The sequence below is a fragment of the Trichosurus vulpecula genome, chromosome 3, assembly GCF_011100635.1.
Source record: "Trichosurus vulpecula isolate mTriVul1 chromosome 3, mTriVul1.pri, whole genome shotgun sequence".
NCBI lineage: Eukaryota > Metazoa > Chordata > Mammalia > Diprotodontia > Phalangeridae > Trichosurus > Trichosurus vulpecula.
The window spans coordinates 95,771,633-95,793,510 of record NC_050575.1 but is presented as its reverse complement, the minus strand read 5'-3'; the positions used below and the strand labels follow the sequence as shown (position 1 = coordinate 95,793,510).

The 21,878-nt window shown below is 38.1% G+C and overlaps 1 protein-coding gene across 1 annotated transcript in view; it reads left to right on the top strand.

Moving 5' to 3' along the window:
* Positions 1-2,552: 2,552 nt before the first annotated feature.
* The window catches only part of UIMC1 (ubiquitin interaction motif containing 1), a 115,456-nt gene continuing 96,130 nt past the window's right edge, over positions 2,553-21,878 (top strand). The window contains exons 1-3 of the mRNA XM_036751979.1: positions 2,553-2,751; positions 3,966-4,009; positions 14,407-14,537. Of these exons, the coding sequence (XP_036607874.1) occupies positions 14,415-14,537 (123 nt within the window). The 5' untranslated portion in view covers positions 2,553-2,751; positions 3,966-4,009; positions 14,407-14,414. The remainder of the gene's footprint in view (positions 2,752-3,965; positions 4,010-14,406; positions 14,538-21,878) is intronic.

Genomic DNA, 21,878 nt, shown 5'->3' with positions numbered 1-21,878 from the left:
GTTTCCAAGAACTTTCTGAAGCTTATATATTAGAAGGGATTTTTAGAAGGGTCAAATAACTTAATAAAAATAGGCAAGGTTTTGTCTTTCTCTTCCTATCTCAGTGAATACTTCTCAAAGTATCATTGCATCTTGTAAAATGATCTCAATATCTTTGTGTCTTGAGCCATATGGCATTCCTTCATAAAACTAGGAGTCTTCTATGTTTCTTTTATATTGATTTTTATCCTCTTGTTCTTAACTGATAAATCCAATGACCTTTTGACCTCTCTGTAGGATATGACACATTGACCATGGCATTTCTCCTGGGTATCTTCTCCTCTCTGTGTTTTCATGACATTGCTTCTTCTAGGTCTTCCTCCTTCCTCCTTCTTCTCAGTCTCCATTGCCATACCATCACCCTTATTTATGAGTGTGACCCAGGACTTCATTCTGGGCCTTCTCCTTTTCTTTCTCTATAGTCCCTCTTTTGAGGATCTTATATACTGCCATTGGTTCAGTGAACCCGTTCAATTATTGTTTGTGCGGATGACTTCTGAACTTAGATATCTAGCCTTCATCTCTCTAAGTTCCAGTCATCACCAGTTGCGTGTTGGATAAGTCTACTTTTCAGTAACAATAAATGTTGTTAACTGGATGTCCCATAGCTATCTTAAACTCAAGGTATGATCATGTGGTGTAAAATGGAACTGCTTGTTCTTTCCCTAATTCTCCCCTTCCCCCCCAACTTTGCTAGTTCTGTCTGAGAGTACCATCATGCTTGTGGTCACCAGGTTTACAATCTGTTATCATCTTCAACTCTCCACTCTCCCTCACCCCCACCCCGTTTTCTGTCAGGATGCATCATACCATGTATTAGGATCATGGAATCATAGATGAAGAGCTAGAAGGGACCCTAGAAGTTGTCTGTAGTGCAGCTCTTTCCTTTGATAGTGGAGGAGACTTCTGCTCCCACCACATCTTGTGCATCACTCTCCACTTGCACAGCTACAGCTTTAGTTGAACCCTGGATGGCAGTAGCCTCCTAATTGGTCTCCCTGCCTCTTGTCTCTCACGTCTCTAATTCACTTTCCACAGTGCTGTTAAATTGATATTCCTAAAGTGTAGACCCAGTCTTGTCCATGTCCAGAAACTTCAGTGCTTTCTTATTGTCTGAAGGGTAAAATACAGAGTAAATGTTAGTTATTTAATACCCTTCAAAACCTGGTTACGTTCCAGACCAATTTCTCATTACTTCACCTGTACTTTAATTTCCAGTCAACCTAGCCTGCTTTCTGTTTCCTATACAGGACATCCTCCTTCTCATCTTCTTGCATGTACATGATGTCCTCTGGGCCTGGAATGTTCTCCCTTAAAATCTGTACCTCCCTTCCAGGTTCAGTACAAGAAATGCTTCTCGGACAAGGCCTTCTTTATTTGCCCTGGTTGTTAGGGTGTTGTACAGACTTTGATTCAGAGGCATACAGTAGTGGATAGAAGAGCTGGCCTCAGAACCAGAAAGGCCAAGGTTTACATCTCATGTCTGACTCTTGCTGGTGGTGTGACCCTGGGCAAGTTCCTTCATTTCTCAGTGCATGGGCAACTCTCTCAGATTGTAAATTGCTGAGAAAATGCAGTCCTGCATCAGTAGAGGAATTTTCTTCTATCTGGGTGTTCCCTGGATCAATGAAATCCTAAATCCAGGCCCAATCCCCAGTCTCTCTATTTGTGTATGTGTGGTTTCCCCCCAATAAAATGTAATCTTCCTGAAGGGAAAGATGACAGTCCCTGTTTTGTCATTGTATCTCAAGTACTGTGACTGGCTCATAGGACCATAGATTTAGGGCTGAGAGGGACCTCAGAAGTTACGTAGGCCAACTTCCTACTCTACACACACACACACACACACACACACACACACACGTATATATAAATAGATATGGTTTTCTTGGCTCTGCTTACTTCACTCTGCATCCATTCATAGAGATCTTTCCCTGCTTCTCTGTATTCATCCCTGTCACATATCATTTCTTACAGCATCCGTACATCTCATTCTATTCATGTACATTCGTTTAACCATTCCCCAGTCAATGGGCATTTGCTTTGTTTCTAATCCTTTGCCATCACAAAAAAGTGCTGCTATAAATATTTTTGTATACATGGGGACTTTATTCTTATCAATGGCTTCCTTGGGGTATATCTGTTAACTTCATGGCACTTTGTAACATTTATCCAACAAATGCTAAGTACCCACCGTATGCAGTATGTCCCTGTGCTAGGCTTGTAAACATAGAAAGAATTTGGGTTTTTCTGGCCACCTGGAGTCTAAGTGGGGAGAGGAGATAAGAGAACCGAGAGTAATATCTCTCGTGTACTTTTATTACATTTTGGCTCGTTACGTATAGATTTGCCTAGAAGTTTTAATTCCTCTGAGAGATTGTCGATGTCTGGAAGGCAGACACCTTAACTTGATTAACTCTCGCCCCTGCTGCCTTCCCCTTTCCGCTTTGAGGTGGTGTCTCCCATGGATTCCCCTCCTCCTTTAGAGAGTTGGTTTAGTCCGCCGCTCCTACGCCTGCGCACGGTGTTCCGCCTGGATCCTCCCTCCTGGAGTGTACTGTCTCTAGGATTCAGGCTGTCTGGTGGGTTACTCCCAACCAGTGTAGTGACTGCCTGAGTGTTAGGGCCGCTGGACCCCCATCCGCTTTCAGGTTATCCTGGTGAGGCCGGGGTCACCGGGGGAAGGGCCAGGGTCGCTTCGGGCTTAGGCTGGTAAGTAACAGCCGCCCGGCTTCTCGCATCCGCGAGGGCCGCTTGCTGCTGCCTCCTTTGACGGACTCTGCCCGGGCGCCTTAGCAGCCCAGCCCTCCTGCCCAGCCTCGCCCCCTTTCCCATCTCTCACTTGGATGCCGTAGCCAGGATCTCATTCTCCAGGACCCTTATCTCCTCCCCATAACACCTCCAGCCTCTTACCTTCCCCAGCCCTTCACCACCACTTATTACCCGCGCGGGGGCGGGGAGGGCGTGCTCCTCGCCCCCCATCTCATCCCATTCTTTACCCCCAAGACCCCATTCTTATTTCTCTTTCCCTATTCTTTTACACCCGGTACAGGGTAAGGAATATCTATTTTAAAGTCTGTAGAAGACCTGGGTTTGAATTCTGCCTCTGCTACAGGTTGTGTGACTTTGGGTGAGTCACTTAAGCTCCATAGCCTTGGTTTCCTCAACTGAAAAAGGAGAGAGTGACTTATGAGATCTTTTCCAGCTCTCATCTATGATTTTTTTTTTGACATTTCTTATCTCTAGGACCTTCTTTCCCATTTCTTCATTCTCCCCTCTAAGTTGGTTTGTATATAAGAAGTGATTCTTAGATTCTTCTCCTTTCAGAAAGTGTTCTGAAACTTTATAAGGCATTATTACACCATATCTGTTTTCCCTTTGTTTTCTCTCCTCCAGAGATGGATCATACCTTAACTTCTAGTTCATCTTCTCCCGGTTATATACTCTGTGTCATTCACATTGTTCATATCTTCTCTTCGATTCTACCTGTGCCCTTCTACCATCTTCTCTTTTTTTGGCAGACCTATTGCTTTCTTGCTTCTTAGGTTCACCATGTATATTGGATGCAGATCCTGTTTTATGAGTGACTAAAAATGAAATACAGAATTTTTCCTGGGATTACAGAGGCCTCTGGGTTGGACACCCTAGTATTGTAACTCTTGTTTTCTTTCTGTTAGTATCTCCTTTGGCAGGATGTTAAATCCTCTGTCTTCCCAGGTGAATCCAGCACCTCCTGGATGAGGTAGAGTGAACACCTTAGAAAACAGAGAGGTTTTGCCTTATTACTTAGCACAGTGCCTGGCACATTGGTGCTTAATAAATTATTATTGATTGATTGTAGATTAATTTTTGCTTCCATAGAACGAGAAGATTTAGAACTGGAAGAGACTAACTAAGAGATTAATTTTCTTTTCTTTTTAAAATAGGAAACGGGTTCAGAACGGTCAAGTAACTTGCCCAAACCACTCAGGTAAGTGAGCAGAGCTTGTATTCAAACAAAAGTCCTTTCACTCAAAAGCCAGTGAGTATTCTGGTACTGAGCTAGGCCAGATAAATTGGAAGCTAGTGGAAATTACTTTTGCTGCCTTCAGAGAAATTGATCAAGAAGGGGGTAGGAGGTTGTGGTTGCAAATGGAAGCTTCAGTGGAAATCCAGCCCTAAACTCTCCAAGCTTGAATGGGTGTATGGGGTATGTAAGCTGCCTTCAGAGAGGGAGGTGTGGTGTGTATGTGTCTGTGTGTGTGTTCGAGTGCCATATCTCTGTGTGAGAGCCTCTTGGCATAGCTAGGGAGGCATAGGAACTTCCATTACTCAATTGATATGGGATAATACCCTATCCTAGGCCTCTTTCAGGAACTGGGTTTATAGCCTTCCTTGCCACTTATTGTTATATGTAGAAGCTATGCATCGTCTATGTCACTGAACCATCTGAGAAAATGCTCTTCCATGTCTTACCACTGAATGCTATCATGGGTAGGGTGGAAGAGGAACTTTTTTTGTACCTGCTATCAATCCATAACCATGGAATTTCTAAGTAGGATCGCTGACACATAAGCTCCCTTTTCCCTCCCCTTTCCCCCCAGCATTTACTCCTTTTGGTACCATTAATAGCTTCTAGAGGGTAGAGTTTTAATCCCTCTCTGGAACTAGATTTGCAGGCTTCCCACTACCTTACACTACCTATTCTGCTTTGTTTAACCAAGCCTTCTTAGAAAAGAAATACTTCAACTGTCTGTAACTATCTAATGCTCAGACTATAGACCTTTTGCCTCCAGCACCCAACCAGGACCCGTAATGCTGAATTTCACTTGGAACAAAGTTCACTTTCCATGGGATGAAGGGTATCTGCAAGCTGTCTGAAATGTTGAAATGAGGGGAGGTGCTTTGCTTCATTCACTCTCTGAGAAAACCATGCATTAGGGCTTTGTAAACCTGAATCCCTTTGATCCTGGGAGAAATCTCTCCATTCCACTATCCACTTTCTTGTCAGCTACACCCTTCCCCTTTTCCTTTTTTCTCCCTTTCAATTTTGCCCTTTTGGAGAATCCTTTCTATTGATAACAAAGTTCCTTTCATTTTAGACCTCTTCTCACATCCTTCCTATCTCTTACACTCATGAAAACTCCTGGGCCATGCAGATACCTTCATGCGTTTAGAAAATGTTTAGCAAATAAATTTAATTTGAAAAAAAATTTAATAAAATAGAAATACTATAGAACATAGGTATTGTTAATTTGTGGTTTCCGAGTCAATATGCAAACCGTAAGGGAAGCTACTGAATTGTCCCCCTTCCCTAGGAAGAAGGAAGGATTAAGTATACAGGAGGAAGAAATAAGTATACAGACAGTTCTTGCTTTTTGCAGATTCAACTTTACATAAAGAATTATGAAAGAAATCCGCACTCCAAAAAAAAATTACCTGTTTTAACTTTACATTACTGCGCATTCCCCTGCAAAAAATCCCCAAAGAAAAGAACCCTAAAAAACCCCCTCCGACTGAAAGCAGAATGGAGGTGGAGAAGAGATCCGCTAGATCAGGGACTTGGCTTGAGACCTTGGGACTCTGAGAAAGGAGACCTTTGCCTTGAACCTTACACTCAAACTTGTCTTGTGCCCCATGTTCATGTGTCTAGCCCCAACATCTCTGGTGTACACTGTCGCGTGCTTCTCCCACGCCCCCCTCCCCATTTTCTCTTGTTTTTTTGGTCAGTCCTCTGTGTGACTGGTCCTGGCTCCAGGTGTTCCTTTTCTTGCCCTTCTCTGGTTCTGGTGCCCACATGTCCCTGAACTGTATGCCAGCCCCCTTCCTGCCTCTCTCGCTTCCCCATGTCTGCTGGCAAATTCGAATTTCATAAAAATCACTTTACATAGACGTCTGCACAACTGTCTGCTTATGTAAAGCTAGAACTATCTGTACTTCTTGCTGCCTCTTCCAGAGCCTCATTCTGCCGCTTAGGAACATATCCTTTTTAGGTTCATGAATTTCTGTCACATCAGCTTAGCACAGTGCCCGGAATATAGTAGGTACTTAATAAATGTTTATGACTGACTGACCCTATCTAGATCCTTGTGTATAGTAATCTAGCCATCATGTAGTTTTCCTTTTCTTACAGAGGTCAGTACTTGGTTGACACTCTTTCTCAGTCCTTGTACTCATTTGGGGTCTTAAATATACACTCTGACGTCCCCTCAAAATCCCGTGGGCATTCTTCTCTGCTGTCTCTTGATGATCTTATAAATGCCCATGAGTTAAATTATAACCTCTACAAAGATGGCTCTCAGATAATCTCTTATCTAGCTATGGTTTCTCTCTTAGTTCCAGTCTTAAGACAGAGATCACTGATTTGGCATTTTGAATTAGATGTACAACATGCATCTCAAACTCAACATGTTCAAAACAAAATAATCTTTCACCCCAAATCCATTCTACCTAACTTTCCATTTTTGTTGAAAGTACTATCACCACCATTATCTTCCACAGGCCTTCCACTCACATCTACTGCCCTTGTTCAGGTCCTTATTTACCTCTTTTGTAGACTATTGCAGAAGCCACCTTGAACTGCTTCTTAATCCAATCCATCCTTCATGTAACTGCCGGTGATTTTCATAAAGCTCAGGTCTGACTATATTACTTTTCTGGCGAGACATGCCCCGCCCCCCCAACTCTCAAATTTAAATTCCTCTTTGGCATTTGAATCTATTAATGTCCTTAGTAAATTTTATTCCCACTCTCTATGGTCCAGTCAAGCTGTTCTTTTCATTTTTCCCCTGGAATATTGCACTTCCCATCTCTGTGCCTTAGCAATAACTATCCCTTATGTCTAGAGTGTATTCTATCCTCACCTCTGCCTCTTGGAATCCCTCCTTTCCTTCAAAACCTAGCTCATACTCCACCTTTTACATGAGGCCTTTAAATGACATCACCCTCAGATGCTACTGTCTTTCCCCCCCGAAGTTACCTTTGTAAACCGCTACATGTGTACATGTTTCCCCATTAGGGTGTAAGCTTCTGAAGGTCAAAGGGTATCTTGCTTTTATCTTTTGTGTCTCAGGCACCATGCCCAACCTAGTAGGAGCTTAATAAATGCTCATTGATTGATTGGTCTCCCTGACTCCATTTTCTCCTCTCTCCAAGCTATCTCCTACAATTGCCAAAATGCTATTCATAAAGCACAGAAAATGTCCCTCCTCTACGAATTAAGCTCCACTGGTTCATTCTTGTGTCTAGGATGTATTAGAAACTCTTCCATTGAACATTGAAACTCTACAGTGTGATTACAACTTAACTTTCTACACTTTTTGCATATTTCTTTCTTTCCCACATTCTATAGTCCAGCCAAACTGGCCTAATTGTTGACCCTCACACATGATATTTGAAATCGAAACTTTGAATAGGCTATGCCTCCTGCTTGTAATATGCTCCCTCCTCACCTCAGGTTCTGAGAATCTCTAGCTTCTTTGAAAATTCAGCTTAAGTGCCACCTCCTAAACTAGACCTTTTTTGAGACCTTCCAGCTTATAGTGCTTTTCCCTCCAAATTACCTTTTATTTACTTTGTATGTTGTATCTACTCCTGTATTCTGCTAATAGAATGGAAGCTCCTTGAGAGTAGAGACTGTTTCATCCTTTGTATCTACAGTGCTAAGTACAATACCCAGAACATTGTAGGCACTTAATAAATGCTCATTGATTGATGGAGCTATCCACTGGCACTTTCTTTGATGCCTGTAAAGATAAGACACCTGAATCTTTCCCATTCTTAAAAGTAATTTAATTGACCAACCCTCATGTTGTCATCATCCTATATCTCGCCTCCTTTTTATAGGTAAACTAGAAAAATATGTCTACACAGATTGGTTTGACCTTTTTACCTCACACTTCTTAACCCTTTGCAGTCTGACTTCTCACCCTGCCGCTCACCTTGGTGAAGTTAGCAACATTTGCTTTCTAAAAAAAAAAATAAATTTCCCATTGGCTCACTTTCCCCCTGCCCCCCATTCTCCAGGGCTATCTCTTATAATAATGATTTTTTTAAGTTGGGAAAATCATTCTGCATAACTAACCAACATGATCATGTATTCCCTATGTATGGTCACACTTCTGCAAAGGAAGCTTTTCATATCTCTTTGGGGCCAAACTTTGTCAATATAATTTTGAAGCATTCAGTTTTGATTCTTTTGTTGTTTTTTCCATTGGATGGCGTAGTGTATTTATTGCTGGACTTGTAGTCAGGAAGACTTGAGTTTGAAGGATGACACAGTAAGGTGTGTGAGTTCAGATCCTACCTTTACTAGCTGTGTGACCCCAGACATGTCACTTAGCCTCTGAGCCTGAGTTTCCGGATCTGTAAAATGAAGATGGCAATCGCACCTACTCCAGAGGATGATGAGGATCAAATGCTGAACACTTGGCAAAACTTAAAGTGCTGTCGAAATGTTGGCTGATATTATTGTAGTCATTGTATCTGTTATTTCATAGTTCTGCTTATTTTCATTTGCATGAATTCATGTAAGTCTTTCTATGCCTTTCTGTATTAATCGTGCTCATTGTTTCTTACAGTACAGTAATATTCCACAATATTCATCTTAATTTTATCTCACCTCCCGTAGTTACCCAGTTGATGGGCAGCTACTTTGCTTCCGGTTCTTCACCGCCACAAAAAGTGCTACTAAGTATTTTGGTGTACATGGGCTCTTTCTAGGTGGTGTAATGAATAGAGTGTTGAGCCTGGAGTCATGAAGACCTGATTTCTAATCTAGCATCAGACCACTTACTAGTTGTGTGATCCTGGGCAAATCACTTAACCACTGTTTGCCTCAGTTTCCTCAACTGTAAAATGGGGAAAATAATAGTATATACCTTACAGGGCTGTTGTGAGGATCATATGAGATGATATTTGTAAAAAACTACTTAGTTCAGTGTCTGGCACCTACCTAGTAGATGCCATATAAATGCTTATTTTCTTCCTTTTCCCTCCCTTTTCTTTTTGTCTGATCTTGGGGTATATTCCTAGCAGCGTAATTGCTGGATTAAAGTTTATTTTATTCACTTCATTTGCATAATTCTAGTTTGCTTTCCAGAATGGTAATGCCAGTTCACAGCTCTACCAACAATGTGGCTGTCTTTCTACTATCACTTCAGTACTATTTCTATTTTTTTCTCATCCTTGCCAAGCTGCTGGATGTGAGGTTAAACCTTAAAGTTGTTTTTATTTGTGTTTCTCTTACTAGTGATGCCCACAAATTAATTGCTAGATTTATTGACCTTTCCTCAGTCATTATCCTTTTTATCTCTTGGCATCTTTTGACACTGTTTACCGCTTGTTCTTTCTTGATGCTTTGAATATTCTCTTCCCAGTTCATTTCCTGGTTCTTCTACTGGTTTGACTATGCCTTGTTATTTTCATTTACTGGTTCATCATCTGTATCCCATTCCTTATGCATAGATATGCTCCAGGTCTCTGTGCTGGTCCCTCTTCTCTCCACTTTCTCTTAATGGTCTCATCTCCCATGGGTTCAGTTTACCATCTGTTTTTTTTTGTGAGCTTATCCCTAGTCCTTTGTTGTCATCTGTTGAACATGTCTACCTGCATGTCCCATAAACATCTTAAACTCACAACTTAAAAATAGAACTTATTTTCTTTCCCCTTACCATCTATTGGTACTCCCAACTTAACCTATTTTTATTGAGGGTACCACTGCTAACACTGGAGTTATTTTTGGCTTGTTTCTTCCTCCCCTCCCCCATTTAGTTAGTTTAGCAAGTTTATCAGACTTTACTTCTTTCCTTGTACTTTACGTTCCAGCCAAACTGGCTTTTTACTTCTTCCCCAAATTTGGCATTCCACCTTCTGTCTCAGTGCCTGGACAGTTTGTCCCCATGACCTAGCACAGTACCCTGCTTAGTAGGTATTTAATAAATGCTTAATTCTTCCTTTCATTTTTGCCTCACAGATTTCTAGGCTTAACTCAGTTGCCACTTCCTCAAAGCCTTTCCAGTTCTTTCTCCATCACTGTCCTTTTCTAACACTCTCTCTCAAGTTGATTTTCAATTTCATGTAAGCTCTTTAGGGGCAAGGACTGCTAATTTTTGTTTGTTTTTGCATAACCAGTACCTACCTGATATAGTGCCTTGCACTATCAGGTGCATAATAAGCACTAATTGAATTGAACTCCCACATGTTGCTTCCCATCATCCCTTGCGAATTCCCAGGTGTTTGCATCCTGCTTGGTCTTTGCTCAAATCCTTGAAAAGTACTTAAATAATTATAGCTAATACCAACTAACATTTATATAGAGGCTACTTTGTGCTAGATTGCTCATGTGAGTTTCACACAACCACCTTGGGAGGGAGGTGCTGTTATTATCTCCATTTTACAGATGGGGAAACTGAGGCAAAAGGTGACTAAGTGACTTGCCCAGAGCCATCCAGCTAGTAAGTGTCTGAGGCTGGATCGGAACTTGGGTCTTCTAACTCTAGGCCCTGTGGTCTGTGTATTGTAACCTCCCTCACATTGCAAGCTCCCGGAGCTCCAGTGACTGTTTTAGTTGTCTTTGTGTTTCTCCCACTGTCAAACATATAGTTGGTATTTAATAAATTGTTGTTGATTCATCTGGACTAAAGGTACAGAAGCTGTGGTTAGGAGTAAAATACTGATTGTTTCAGAGTTCGTTCATTTTAAACGAAGAACCTGTAACTATAACTGACTTGCTTAGCGGAGTTTAATTTCTCTAGCTGTTACAGCAGCATTGACAGGTCTAGTACCTAGAATACCAAGATTTTGAATTACCTTGTTAGTGATTGCTCTTTTGATGGATAAATGTAGAGAAAATTATAAATAATATCACAAATTGGGGATTTTCAAGGGCACTATCAAAAATGTTACCTGTAAATAGTGAATCTCTCATCACAGGGTCACCTCTACTATCTGCATTTGTTCAAAGCCATTTTGGTCCTAACTTGTTATGATTAAAAAGTGTCTGCTGGTATCCAGATTTGATATCCCTTTTTCAAATAGTGGTAATTTAGTCTTTAACACCTAGCTCATGTAACTATAAATAAGTTGTCATTTTATCAAGCAGTTCGTATCTATTGTGAAGGATATCGCTTAAAATAAATAATAAATTGCATTTCTGACTTGCTTCCCTGATTAATTTGGATTCTGAATAACCTCTCTGTTTTTCAGATTGGCGATGAAATTGTGGAAACCTTCATGTACTACTAATAATTTAAGAGATTTATATTGGTCTGGTCTCCCCTTAATACTGCTTATATTGATTGCTTATCCTCCTTTGTGCCTGCTGGTGGCTGTGGGTTAAGGAGGAAGGTTTTTATTTATTTATATGCCCTTAAGGTGTGTTTTTAGTCAGTGGTAAATCCATACTGGCCATTAGATTTTTTACTCTTTGGGTTAAGGACCTTGCCAAACAATCGAATTGTATTTATGTTGGAATATACTGCCCTATAATACAAAAAGTGTTATAAAGTGGGAATTTTATTCACATGACAAAAAAGCCAAATTAACATTCAGTAAAAATGGGGGAGTTGGACTAAATAGAAATGTCAAAGACTTGGTGGAGTCCCCAAACACCTCCTAGTGGCTCTGGACTTGATTAAAATGTAATTAGGAGACAGTTAACAAAATAAATAAAAAGATAATTAAAACATAGGTAATATTAATATGTAGTTTTCTAGGTTAATATGCAACCCACAGTGATCTATATATTTTAGTGTCCCCAGTTTCTCTTTTATTTTGATATCCCTGGACTAGACGACATCTTTCAGCTACAAATAAATGATCTATAGCTTTGTTGATCTAGTTGAGCCTGGAAGTTTTTAGGTACACCTAAAATCAAGTAAACTTGCAGAACCTTCAGGGGCCAACTAGTTCATCCTCCTTCCTAAAGCACAAGTAACTGATAAATTGTAATTGAGCTTGTAGTAGAATACATCAAATGAAAGGGACCTTAGTCTCTCCATGTACCCTATTCTACCTTTGGACAATCCTGATTATTAGGAATTTTATTTATTCAAGTCAGCTCTTTGCTGGACAGGCCAAGCAGATAAAATATGGCCCCTTTAAATACTTGAAAATAGCTCTCATGTTCCTCTGTACAGTCTTTTCTAAATTAAACATCTCCATTTCCTTCTATTGTTGCTTATATGGCTTGACCTCCAGCTTTCTCACCATCCTGCTTACCTTCCTCTGGGCATATTCCAGTTTGTCATTGTAAAACAAAAGGCATTACAGGCCTGACCATCCTCATCTTCATCACCTTCAGCCTTCCTTTTCTTTAAGTCGGGCACTGATAGAGGAAAGGGAGGGAGCTTAGAATGAGTTGATAGAACCAAAGGGAACAGTCTTGCCCTTGTGTGATACCCATTTTCAAACCATTTTCTGTTTGGGAGAAAAAAGTCACCATTTCTGGTCCCTTACGGATCCCAAAGTATTTGATTTTGTCATCTTTGTATTGTTGGTTATAGTTTCATCCACTCTGAGGAGCAGTTCTACCTCTTTTTTTGTTTCTCTTTTCCACAATATAGTTTAGCTGAAAAAATTTTTTGTTCTCCTTCATTTTTTCAGTAGTTTCTATATTTTTAAGGGGGAGAAGAATGGGACTTTTGATTTCATTGGTATAAGTAACACCTCAGTAAGGAAACTACCTCTACTAATACTGTGTACAATCTATAGTCTTAGAGATTTACCTAGAGCATCAAGAGATTAAGTGACTTGCTCCGCAGGATCATACAGCAAAAGCTAAAACAGCAAGGTGTCAGACTGTGTTTTCTTATCCTGGTTGCTCACTCAGGTGACTAGAGTTGTAAAGGGAAAAAAATTCTGGCTCTGTGACACCCTCACAAGGAAGCCAATCTAAGCCTTGCCAGAAGGACTGTTATATTTGCATTTGCCTTAATACTTTTAGTTAAAAGAAGATTCTCATTGTTATTTTTTATTTTTACATTATGTAAATTTCTCCATCTTCCTGTGCTTTTCGGTCTTCATATTTTTTTTCCTACAGGACAGTAATATTCCATTATCTTCATGTATCACAACTTGTTTATCCATTCCCAAGTTGATGGTCATCTACATGGTTTCTACTTAACTGCCACTGCAAAAAGTGCTGATAGAAATATTGTGGTGTGTATATAGGGCCTTTTTATAATTGACATTCTTGGAGTATATATCTAACAGTAGGATCTTTTGGTCACAGGGTGTAGACACTTTAGTCACTTTTTTCAGGTAATCCCAGATTGCTTTGCAGAATGCTTGTATCAATTTATAGCTCTACCGGTAGTGTATTAATTAATCTGTCTTTTCCTAATCCTTCCAACAGTAATTATTCCAATCTTGTTTATGATCTTTGGCAGTTTTCTGGGTATAAATTAAGAACCCCAGATTTGTTTTGATTTGAATTTCTCTTATAATTAGTGATTTAGAGCATTCTTTCCTATGTTTATTAGCGGTTTGCAATTCTTTTGAGACATGATCATTTCTTTGAACACTTATCTTTTTGGTATGGTTTTATGTCTTTGATCCATTTCCTGTCTTCCCCATATAGACGCTTCTTTCCTTCCTTACATTTTCAAATTATGGAGGGAAAAGCTTAACAGCTCTTAAGTCAGTGCCCATTGGGAAAAAGAGGATTCAAATTCATCTAGTATTTATCGAGTGTCTGCTATGACGTAGGCATCAGAAATAGAGATAAAAATCAAATAGGCCCTATCTTCATGGAGTTTGCATTCCACTGGAAAAAGAACAGACATGAAGATAAGTATAAAATAAATGCAAAGTAATTTGGGGATGAGGAGAAGAAGAATCAGGAAAGGACTCCTTGTAGAAGGTGTTACTTTAGCTGAGCCTTGAAAGAAGCTAGGGATTTTAAGAACTGATAGAAGGGTGAAAGGTAGAGGCTGTGTGGTGATGGAATGTTGTGTATGGGGAACAGCAAGCCAGATTGGCTGGAATTTAGAGTGGATAAGGGGATTAGAGTGAAATAAGTCTAGAAAGATAGGTTAGAATCAGATCATAAAGGGTTTTAAATGCTTAACAAGAATTTATTTATGGCCCTAGATCCAAGATGGAGCCATTGGAATTTATCGAGCAAGGCAATGATATGGTCAGATATATGTTTTAGAAATAGAAGTTATTTGATAAACTTCAAAGTCTTCCATTAGATTTTGGCCACAGTGATGATTGTAGTTTATTTCTGTAGGAAATAGTGTGGATTTTATTGACTAGTGGTTGATTTTTGATATTCCTGAAAAACTTAATACTGTTTTGAACTTTGGTAGAATAGGACCATCTGCCTTTCATTGACCAAACTGGAAAAACATTTTTGGAATAATCAAATTTTTCCATGCATTTCAGAGTTAAAGATGCCTCGGAGGAAGAAGAAAGTTGCAGAAACTACTGAATCTCAGAGATTGGAGAAGGAGAATCAAATTCTCAAAGTAAAGAAGATGGAAAATTCATTCATTGTCATATCTGATAGTGATGAGGTTAGTATTATGAAAAGTAAAACTCTACTTAAGATCATGTTGTTATAGTGACTGTATTTGGAGTCAGAAAACCTACATTCTGATCCTGTCTCTGTGATTTACCACTTGTATAATACATCACCTAAGGTCTCTGATCCTCATTTTCCTTTATTGATACATAATATAAAGAGGTTGGACTAGATGATGTCTCAAGTTTCTTCCAGATTTTACAGTTATGATTTATAAATTAGCCCTACTTATCCTTGGGTGCAGGTTCTGTTTTTGGGTTTTGATGTCACCTGCTGCCTCTTTATTTTTTTCCTCTAAGTATATTATGGTATGATTGATAGCTTGTGCAGAGCCAAAACAACCAGAGTTCAAGTGTTTCCCTTGGCACATATTGTTTCTACTTCAAGCAACTCTGTATTACTATCTGAGTTGCAGAATAGTTGCCAGTCTTCATGGCTTGAAATTTACGGTCCAAAATATACTTTGTTTTGAGAAACTTTACAAAACCCAACAAAAACCTCTGAAAATATCTTTTCTGAAAACATTTAAGCAAAACCATCTAAAAGTGATTGCTACTGATGGTGCATTCAATTCAACAAGAGTTTGCTACTTTCTACTTTTGTAGTTTATTTTTTAAAAATAAGTTTTTATTGACCTGTTTCTCACATCATTATAATTATTCCCAAGTATCCTTCCCCTTCTTCCTCCCAGATAGTCATCCCAAATGACAAATAGTGTTTGTTAAAGAGAAAAAAAAATCAGCGTAACTAATCAGTACATTAAGAAAATCCAAAAATGTGCAATATGTAACAGCTGTGGACCTCCACCACTGCAAAGAGATGGGTTGGAGGTGTCTTCTTATATATCTTCATTTGAGTCCTCTTTGATCGTAATTTTGTTATATTCACTTTAGAGTTTTTGGTGTGCAGTTCTTCGCATTTACATTGTTGTAATTATTGTGTGTGCTGCTTTCTTAGTTCTGCTTATTTCGCTCGTTTATGTAGGTCTTTGCCATGCTTCTGTGTATTCACCGCGTGTGTCATTTCTTACCACATAGTAGTATTTCGTTACATACATGTACCACAATTTCTTTTAGCTATTCCCAATCGATGGGCATCTACTTTGTTTCCAATTCTTTACTATTACAAAAAGTGCTTCTATAAATATATTGATATATATGGGGAATTTCTTCTTATTAGTGGCTTCCTTGAGATGTAAGCCCCATATTTGAATCTTTGGGTCAAAGATTATAGACCTTTTAGTCACTTTATTTGCATAATTCCAAATTGCTTTACATAATGGTTGTACAAAGCCACAGCTCCACCAACAATCCATCAATTTGCTTATCTTCACACAATCTTTTCAATATTGCCTTTTCCCCCACCTTTTGTCATCTTTGCCAATTTTCAAGATCCCAGGTGAATTTTCAGTGTTTTGATTTGCATTTCTCTTGTTAGTAATGATTTGGAGTGTTCTTTCGTGTAGTTGTGAATACTTTGCCATTCTTTTTTTGAAAATTGTTCAAAACCTCCACTTATAGATAGATTGATTGTTTATCTTGGATACCAAACCCTTATCAAAGGAATTTGATACAAACATTTTTTCCCTTTAGATCACTTCCCTTATCTTACATTAATTTTGTCTGTGCAGAAGCTTTTTAGTTTCACGTAATTAAAGTTATCTATTATTTTTCGTAACTGTCTCTATCCCTAATTTGGCTAAGAATACAGCGCTTATCCATAGCTGTGAGAGGTATATGATCTCTTTCTTTTCTAATTTTTTAAATAAAATGATGTTCAATATTAAGGTCATTTGAAATGTATTGTTCACTATAGTGTAAGGTGGTAGTCTAAGCCTAGTTTCTGCCAAGATGCTTTCTAGCTTTTCCAGCAGTTTTTTTTTTTTTTTCAATCAAATAAGGAGGTTTTTCCTAGGTCATTTGTTTTCCAATTTATCAAACCTTGGTTATTGAATTCTGTTGTTTCTGATTCTTCCTTGTCTAGTCTGTTTCATTGAACTATCTATTTTTAACTAATATCAGATAGTTTTGATGACTGCTGCTTAAGAATATAGTCAGATCTGAAAGTACTATTCCCCCGCCTTGTCCCTAGTTCTTTTAATTATTTCCTTTGATAGTCTAGGTCTTTTGTTTCTTAAAATGAATTTTATTGTTATTTTTTCAAGTTCTGTGATCATTTGGTATAGCATTAGAAGTGTAAGTTAACTCTGGTAGTGTTGTAATTTTTATTATATTGGTATGGCCTAGCTATGAGTATTTAATATTCCTCCAGCTGTTTTAAGTTCTTTATTTCTTTAGGAGTACTTTGTTGTAGGTTACTTTTAGAAAAGATGTGTTGGTATATGGGTCAAAGTTGTTGGACACACTCGTTAGATGTGTACTGCATTTGAATTGAATTTTTTTTTCCTTTTAGTATCGTCTTTGTTGTAATCAATGTGTATCTTTTGCTTCTTCTTTCTTCACTTTTGTATCACTTAATATGTCTTTTCCATTGATAAAACCATGTCTGTTTGTGTTGGATCATTTGACAGTGCCAGGTACTTGGTGGTAAGAGCTTTCTTTAATGGGTCTTTAGTAGCTGTGACTGCTGAGGAGGCAGAGGCGGCATCACCTGCAGAGGTAGTTGATAGATTTCATCTCCATGAGTATTGATCTAATAATTGATGGCTGTGGGCACCGGGCTGGTAACAAAGTTGATGGTCTGAGAAGATATTGCTGTTCTTGGGGGTCTTGGGTTTACCTTCCAGTCTGGAAAATCTTCTCCCCTTCAACACTAAACCCTAAAGATATGTGCCCCTGATTCCCAGAGGACCAAGTAGGAGACTGTGAAAGTATGGACATAATCCATTACCACTGCTGAAAAAACAACTTTGTTAACAGAATATAAAGACATTTCTTAGCTAAAAATGGTTGCTTAATCAGCATGGTAGTCTGAGGGAGGGATAGGAGTTGGCATATGTTAGGCCAAACCATCACATCACCACCTCTCCTCAGTCACTGGTTGAGACAGCCTAGAACCAAGAGCTGGGAATAACAGCACCTCGTCCCTACCCAGGTGATCAGATTTGCTTCCATGCTGCTGTTTGTCACTATTTGTTTCTAAGTGTCTTAATTTAAAATGTAAGATCATAGGATTTAGAAGTGATTGGTACCTTAAGGATCATGTAGTTTAACATTATTTTACAGATGGGGAAAGCAGAGTGGTGAAGTTATCTGCCCAAGGTCGCATAGGTAGTAAATTGCAGAGCTCATTTAAACTGAGATCCTCTGAATCAACATCTTGGGCTCTTTTCACTATCTTATATAAAATATACCTATGCATGTGAATCTTTCTGAAAAGTCTATTCTGTTGTAGAATTACCCCTGTGAAAATTTTGGTAGAGTATCTGTCATACTGCCAGAAGAAATTTGCCCATATGGGTCACTAACCAGTTAGATTCTGTGTGAAAACAGTTCATGTGGCTAGTTGATGAATTGGATTTATCTATCTCTGTCTATTTCAATTTTCACATCCGCTATTTTAAGATTCTCAGCTGTCACTTTGAAGTATTCCTGTTGGATAAAAGCCTTTGCTTTCCTGAGACGTTGAAAAATAGTCTCAGGCTGCCATAGTATTTCTTTTGTCTTTTAGAAAACCGCTTATTGAATGTTGCAGCTTTTGTACATCTTTCTAAAGCATGCACTACAGTTCAGTTATCACTATTTTGTTGAAAATTAAACATTTTTTCCACAGTAGTATTCTTTCTCCTTCTCTCATTTATATTTGTTATCCAAGTTGTAGGTTACTGACAAACTATTGATTTTATGTATATTCTCTTTACTTCTTATCAGTTTCTTTTACAAATTCTTGTTGTTCTTTTCAGTCATGTCTGACTCTTTGTGACTCCGTTTTGAGGTCTTCTTGGCAAAGATCCTGGAGTGGTTTGCCATTTCCTTCTTCATATCATTTTATGGATGAGTAACTGAGCAAACAGGATTAAGTGACTTGCCCAGAGTCACATAGCTAGTTAAGTATGAAGGCCACATTTGAAATCAGGAAGACTCCTCTTCCTGACTCCTCAGGCCTGTAACTTTAGTCACTGCACCAGTTAGCTCCCCTACTCCTGTTCTCTTCTGTATTTAAATAGATATTTTATTGATGCTCTTTTCTTTAATTCTTTTTTTTTTTTGGTATTATTATTATTGCTCCCCTTCAAACCCTCATATATATTTTTTCTTTCACCCTCTCCCAAAAAAAGCCTTTTCTTTTATTAAATTAGTATTATCAAGCAAAACTAATACCCGTTGGGTCTATTTGAGAATGTTATGTTTCATTTTGTACTTTTGGCACATTGCCTCTGACAAGAAAGAGATAGATTGTATGAATCATCTCTAATCGTGATTGACCATTGAATCAATCATATTCTTTTTCATTATAATTGTTCCTTGTCAAAGTTGTACTTGTATAAATTGTTCTAGTTCTGCTCATTTCATTTTATATCAGTTCTTGTAAGTCCCTCCAGATTTCTCTAAATCTGTCCCTTTTGTCATTTATATTTGTCATAGATTGCCCCTTAAGATGCAATAGTATTCCGTTACATAAATTACTTAGGAAAGAACTTCTTATTTGATGATAACTGCTGGAAAAACTGGAAAGTTATCTGGCAGAAATTAGGTATAGGCCAACACCTTATACCATATTCCACAATACATTATAAATGGATATGTGACCTTAATATTAAGAAGAATACTATAAAAAATTAGAAGAGAAGCAGCTTATATGGGTAGGTAGTGTATTCTTAACCAAATGAGGAATTGAGGCAATTACAAAAGATAAGGTAGATAGATAACTGATTCCATGAAATCGAAAAGCTTCTGCAGACAAAATGCACCTAGTATAATATGGGAAGCAATTGAATGGGGAAAGAATCTTTGTATTATATTTCTTGGATATGAGTTTAATAACCAAAATATATAAACAGTTCATTAATAAATTTAAGACCAAAAGCTTTTCCCCAATAGGTACGTGGCCAAAGGATATTAACAAAGTGTTTTCAAAAGAAGAATTGTGAACCAATAACCATATAAAAGAATGGTCTAAATCAGTAATGAGAGAAATGCAAGTCAAAACAACCTTGATGTTTCAGTGCATGCCCTGCAAATCATTGAAGACAATAAAAGATGAGAATAGTAAATGTTGGAAAGGTTGCTGGAAGATAAGTGTGCTGATGCAGCATTGTTGGTAGAGTTGTGAATTTTTACTACCCTTCTGGCAAGCAGTTTGGAATCATGCAGATAAAGTGACAGATCCATACCTTTTGACCTGGAGATGTCATTATGGATCTCATACTCCAAAGAAGCTATTGATAAGAAGAAAGTTCCCACTATACACCAAAATATTTACAGCAGCACTTTTTGTGATAGCAAAGAATTGGAAACAAAATAGATGCCCATTGATTGGAAATGGTTAAAAGAGTTGTGGCATATGAATGTTATAGAATAAGACTGTTACAAGAAAGTGCACAATGAATACATGGGAGTGTGCAGAAATCTACATGAATTGATGCAGAGTGAAGTAGAAAATAGTATACACAGTGCCTACAATGTAAATGGAAAGAGCATCTACAAATTGTGAGTCAGTGTTGCAAAATTATAAAGTGAAAGTTTCAAAATTATAAAGAACAAGCATGACTTGAAAGAAGAAATATGAAAAGACACTCCCATCCTGCTTCTTTGCACAGGTGGGAGCTTTACAAATGTTATACATTGCATGTTTTCAGGCTTTTTCAATTTATTGTTCAGACTGAGTTTTTTCCTTTTTTGTTTTTAAAAAATACTATTTTTAATATGGGATGTTGTTCTCTGTCAGGGAGAGGGGAAGTGAGAATGGGAGAAACTGTGATAATATAAAAAAATCCATCAGTAAAAATTCATTTTAAAAATGTTTCCTCACATTCATATACCTTAATTTTTTAAGCCATTTCCCAGTTGATGTTTTTTCCCCATTTTTTGCTATAATGAAAAGTGCTACTATAAATATTTTTGTGTGTATAATCTTTTCCTTCTTTTTTTGTTCTGTTTGGGTATATGCCTAGTAATGAATGGTATTCAGTGCATCAAACAGTGTTATGCACAATTTAATGACTTTTTTGGGTATATCATCAGATTGCTTGCCAGAATGGTTGAACTGATTCTCAGCTCAATTAGTAGTGCAATATTATACCTGTATATTTTCTCCAACATTTTCTTTTTTTTAGTCATTTTTGCCAACATAATCAATGTGAGGCTGAACTTCAGAATAGTTTTAATTTGTATTTCTGTGGAAACATTTTTTATTTTATTTTAGTTTTTTAATAGTATTTTATTTTTTTCCAATTACATATCCAGACAATTTTTAGCATTCATTGTTATAAGATTTTTATTCCAAATTTTTCTCCCTCCCTCCTTAAAATGGTAGGCAATTTGATATAGGGTATACGTGTGCTATCGTGTAAAACATATTTCCGTATTAGTCATAGTTGTGAAAGAAGAAATAGGTCAAAAGGAAAAAAAAAACCATGAAAAAGAATAAAGTAAGTGAAAAAAGTATGCTTCAATCTGCAGTCCATCAGTTCTTTATCTGGATGTGGATAGCATTTTCCTTTGTGAGTCCTTTGTACTTGTCTTGGATCATTGTGTTGCTCGGAAGAGCCAAGGCATTCATAGTTGATCATCACACAATGCTGCTGAGACTGTGTACAATGTGTTCATGGTTCTGCTCGTTCCACTTTGCATCAGTTCAGTCTTTCCAGGTTTTTCTGACGTCTGCCAGTTCATCATTTCTTATTGCACAAGAGTATTCCATTACATTCATATACCACGGCTTGTTCAGCCATTCCCCGATTGATGGGCATCCCTTCAATTTCCCAATATTTTGTTACCACAAAAAGGGCTGTTATAAATATTTTTGCACATGGTAGGTCCTTTTCTCTTTTTTATGATCTCTTTGAGATACAGATCTGGTAGTGATACTGTTGGATCAAAGGGTATGCACAATTTGGTTGCCCTTTGGGCATAGTTCCAAATTGCTCTCCATAATGGTTGTATCCGTTCACAACTCCACCAGTAGTGCATTAGTGTCCCAATTTTCCCACATCCTCCCCAACATTTATTGTTTTCCTTTTTTGTCATGTTAGTCAATCTGATAGGTGTGAGATGGTACCTGAGAGTTGTTTTAATGTGCATTTTTCTAATCAAAAGTGATTTAGAGCACTTCTTCATATGCCTATGGATAGCTTTGATTTCTTCATCTGAAAACTGCCTGTTCATATCCTTTGACCATTTATCAATTGGGGAATAGCTTATATTCTTTTAAG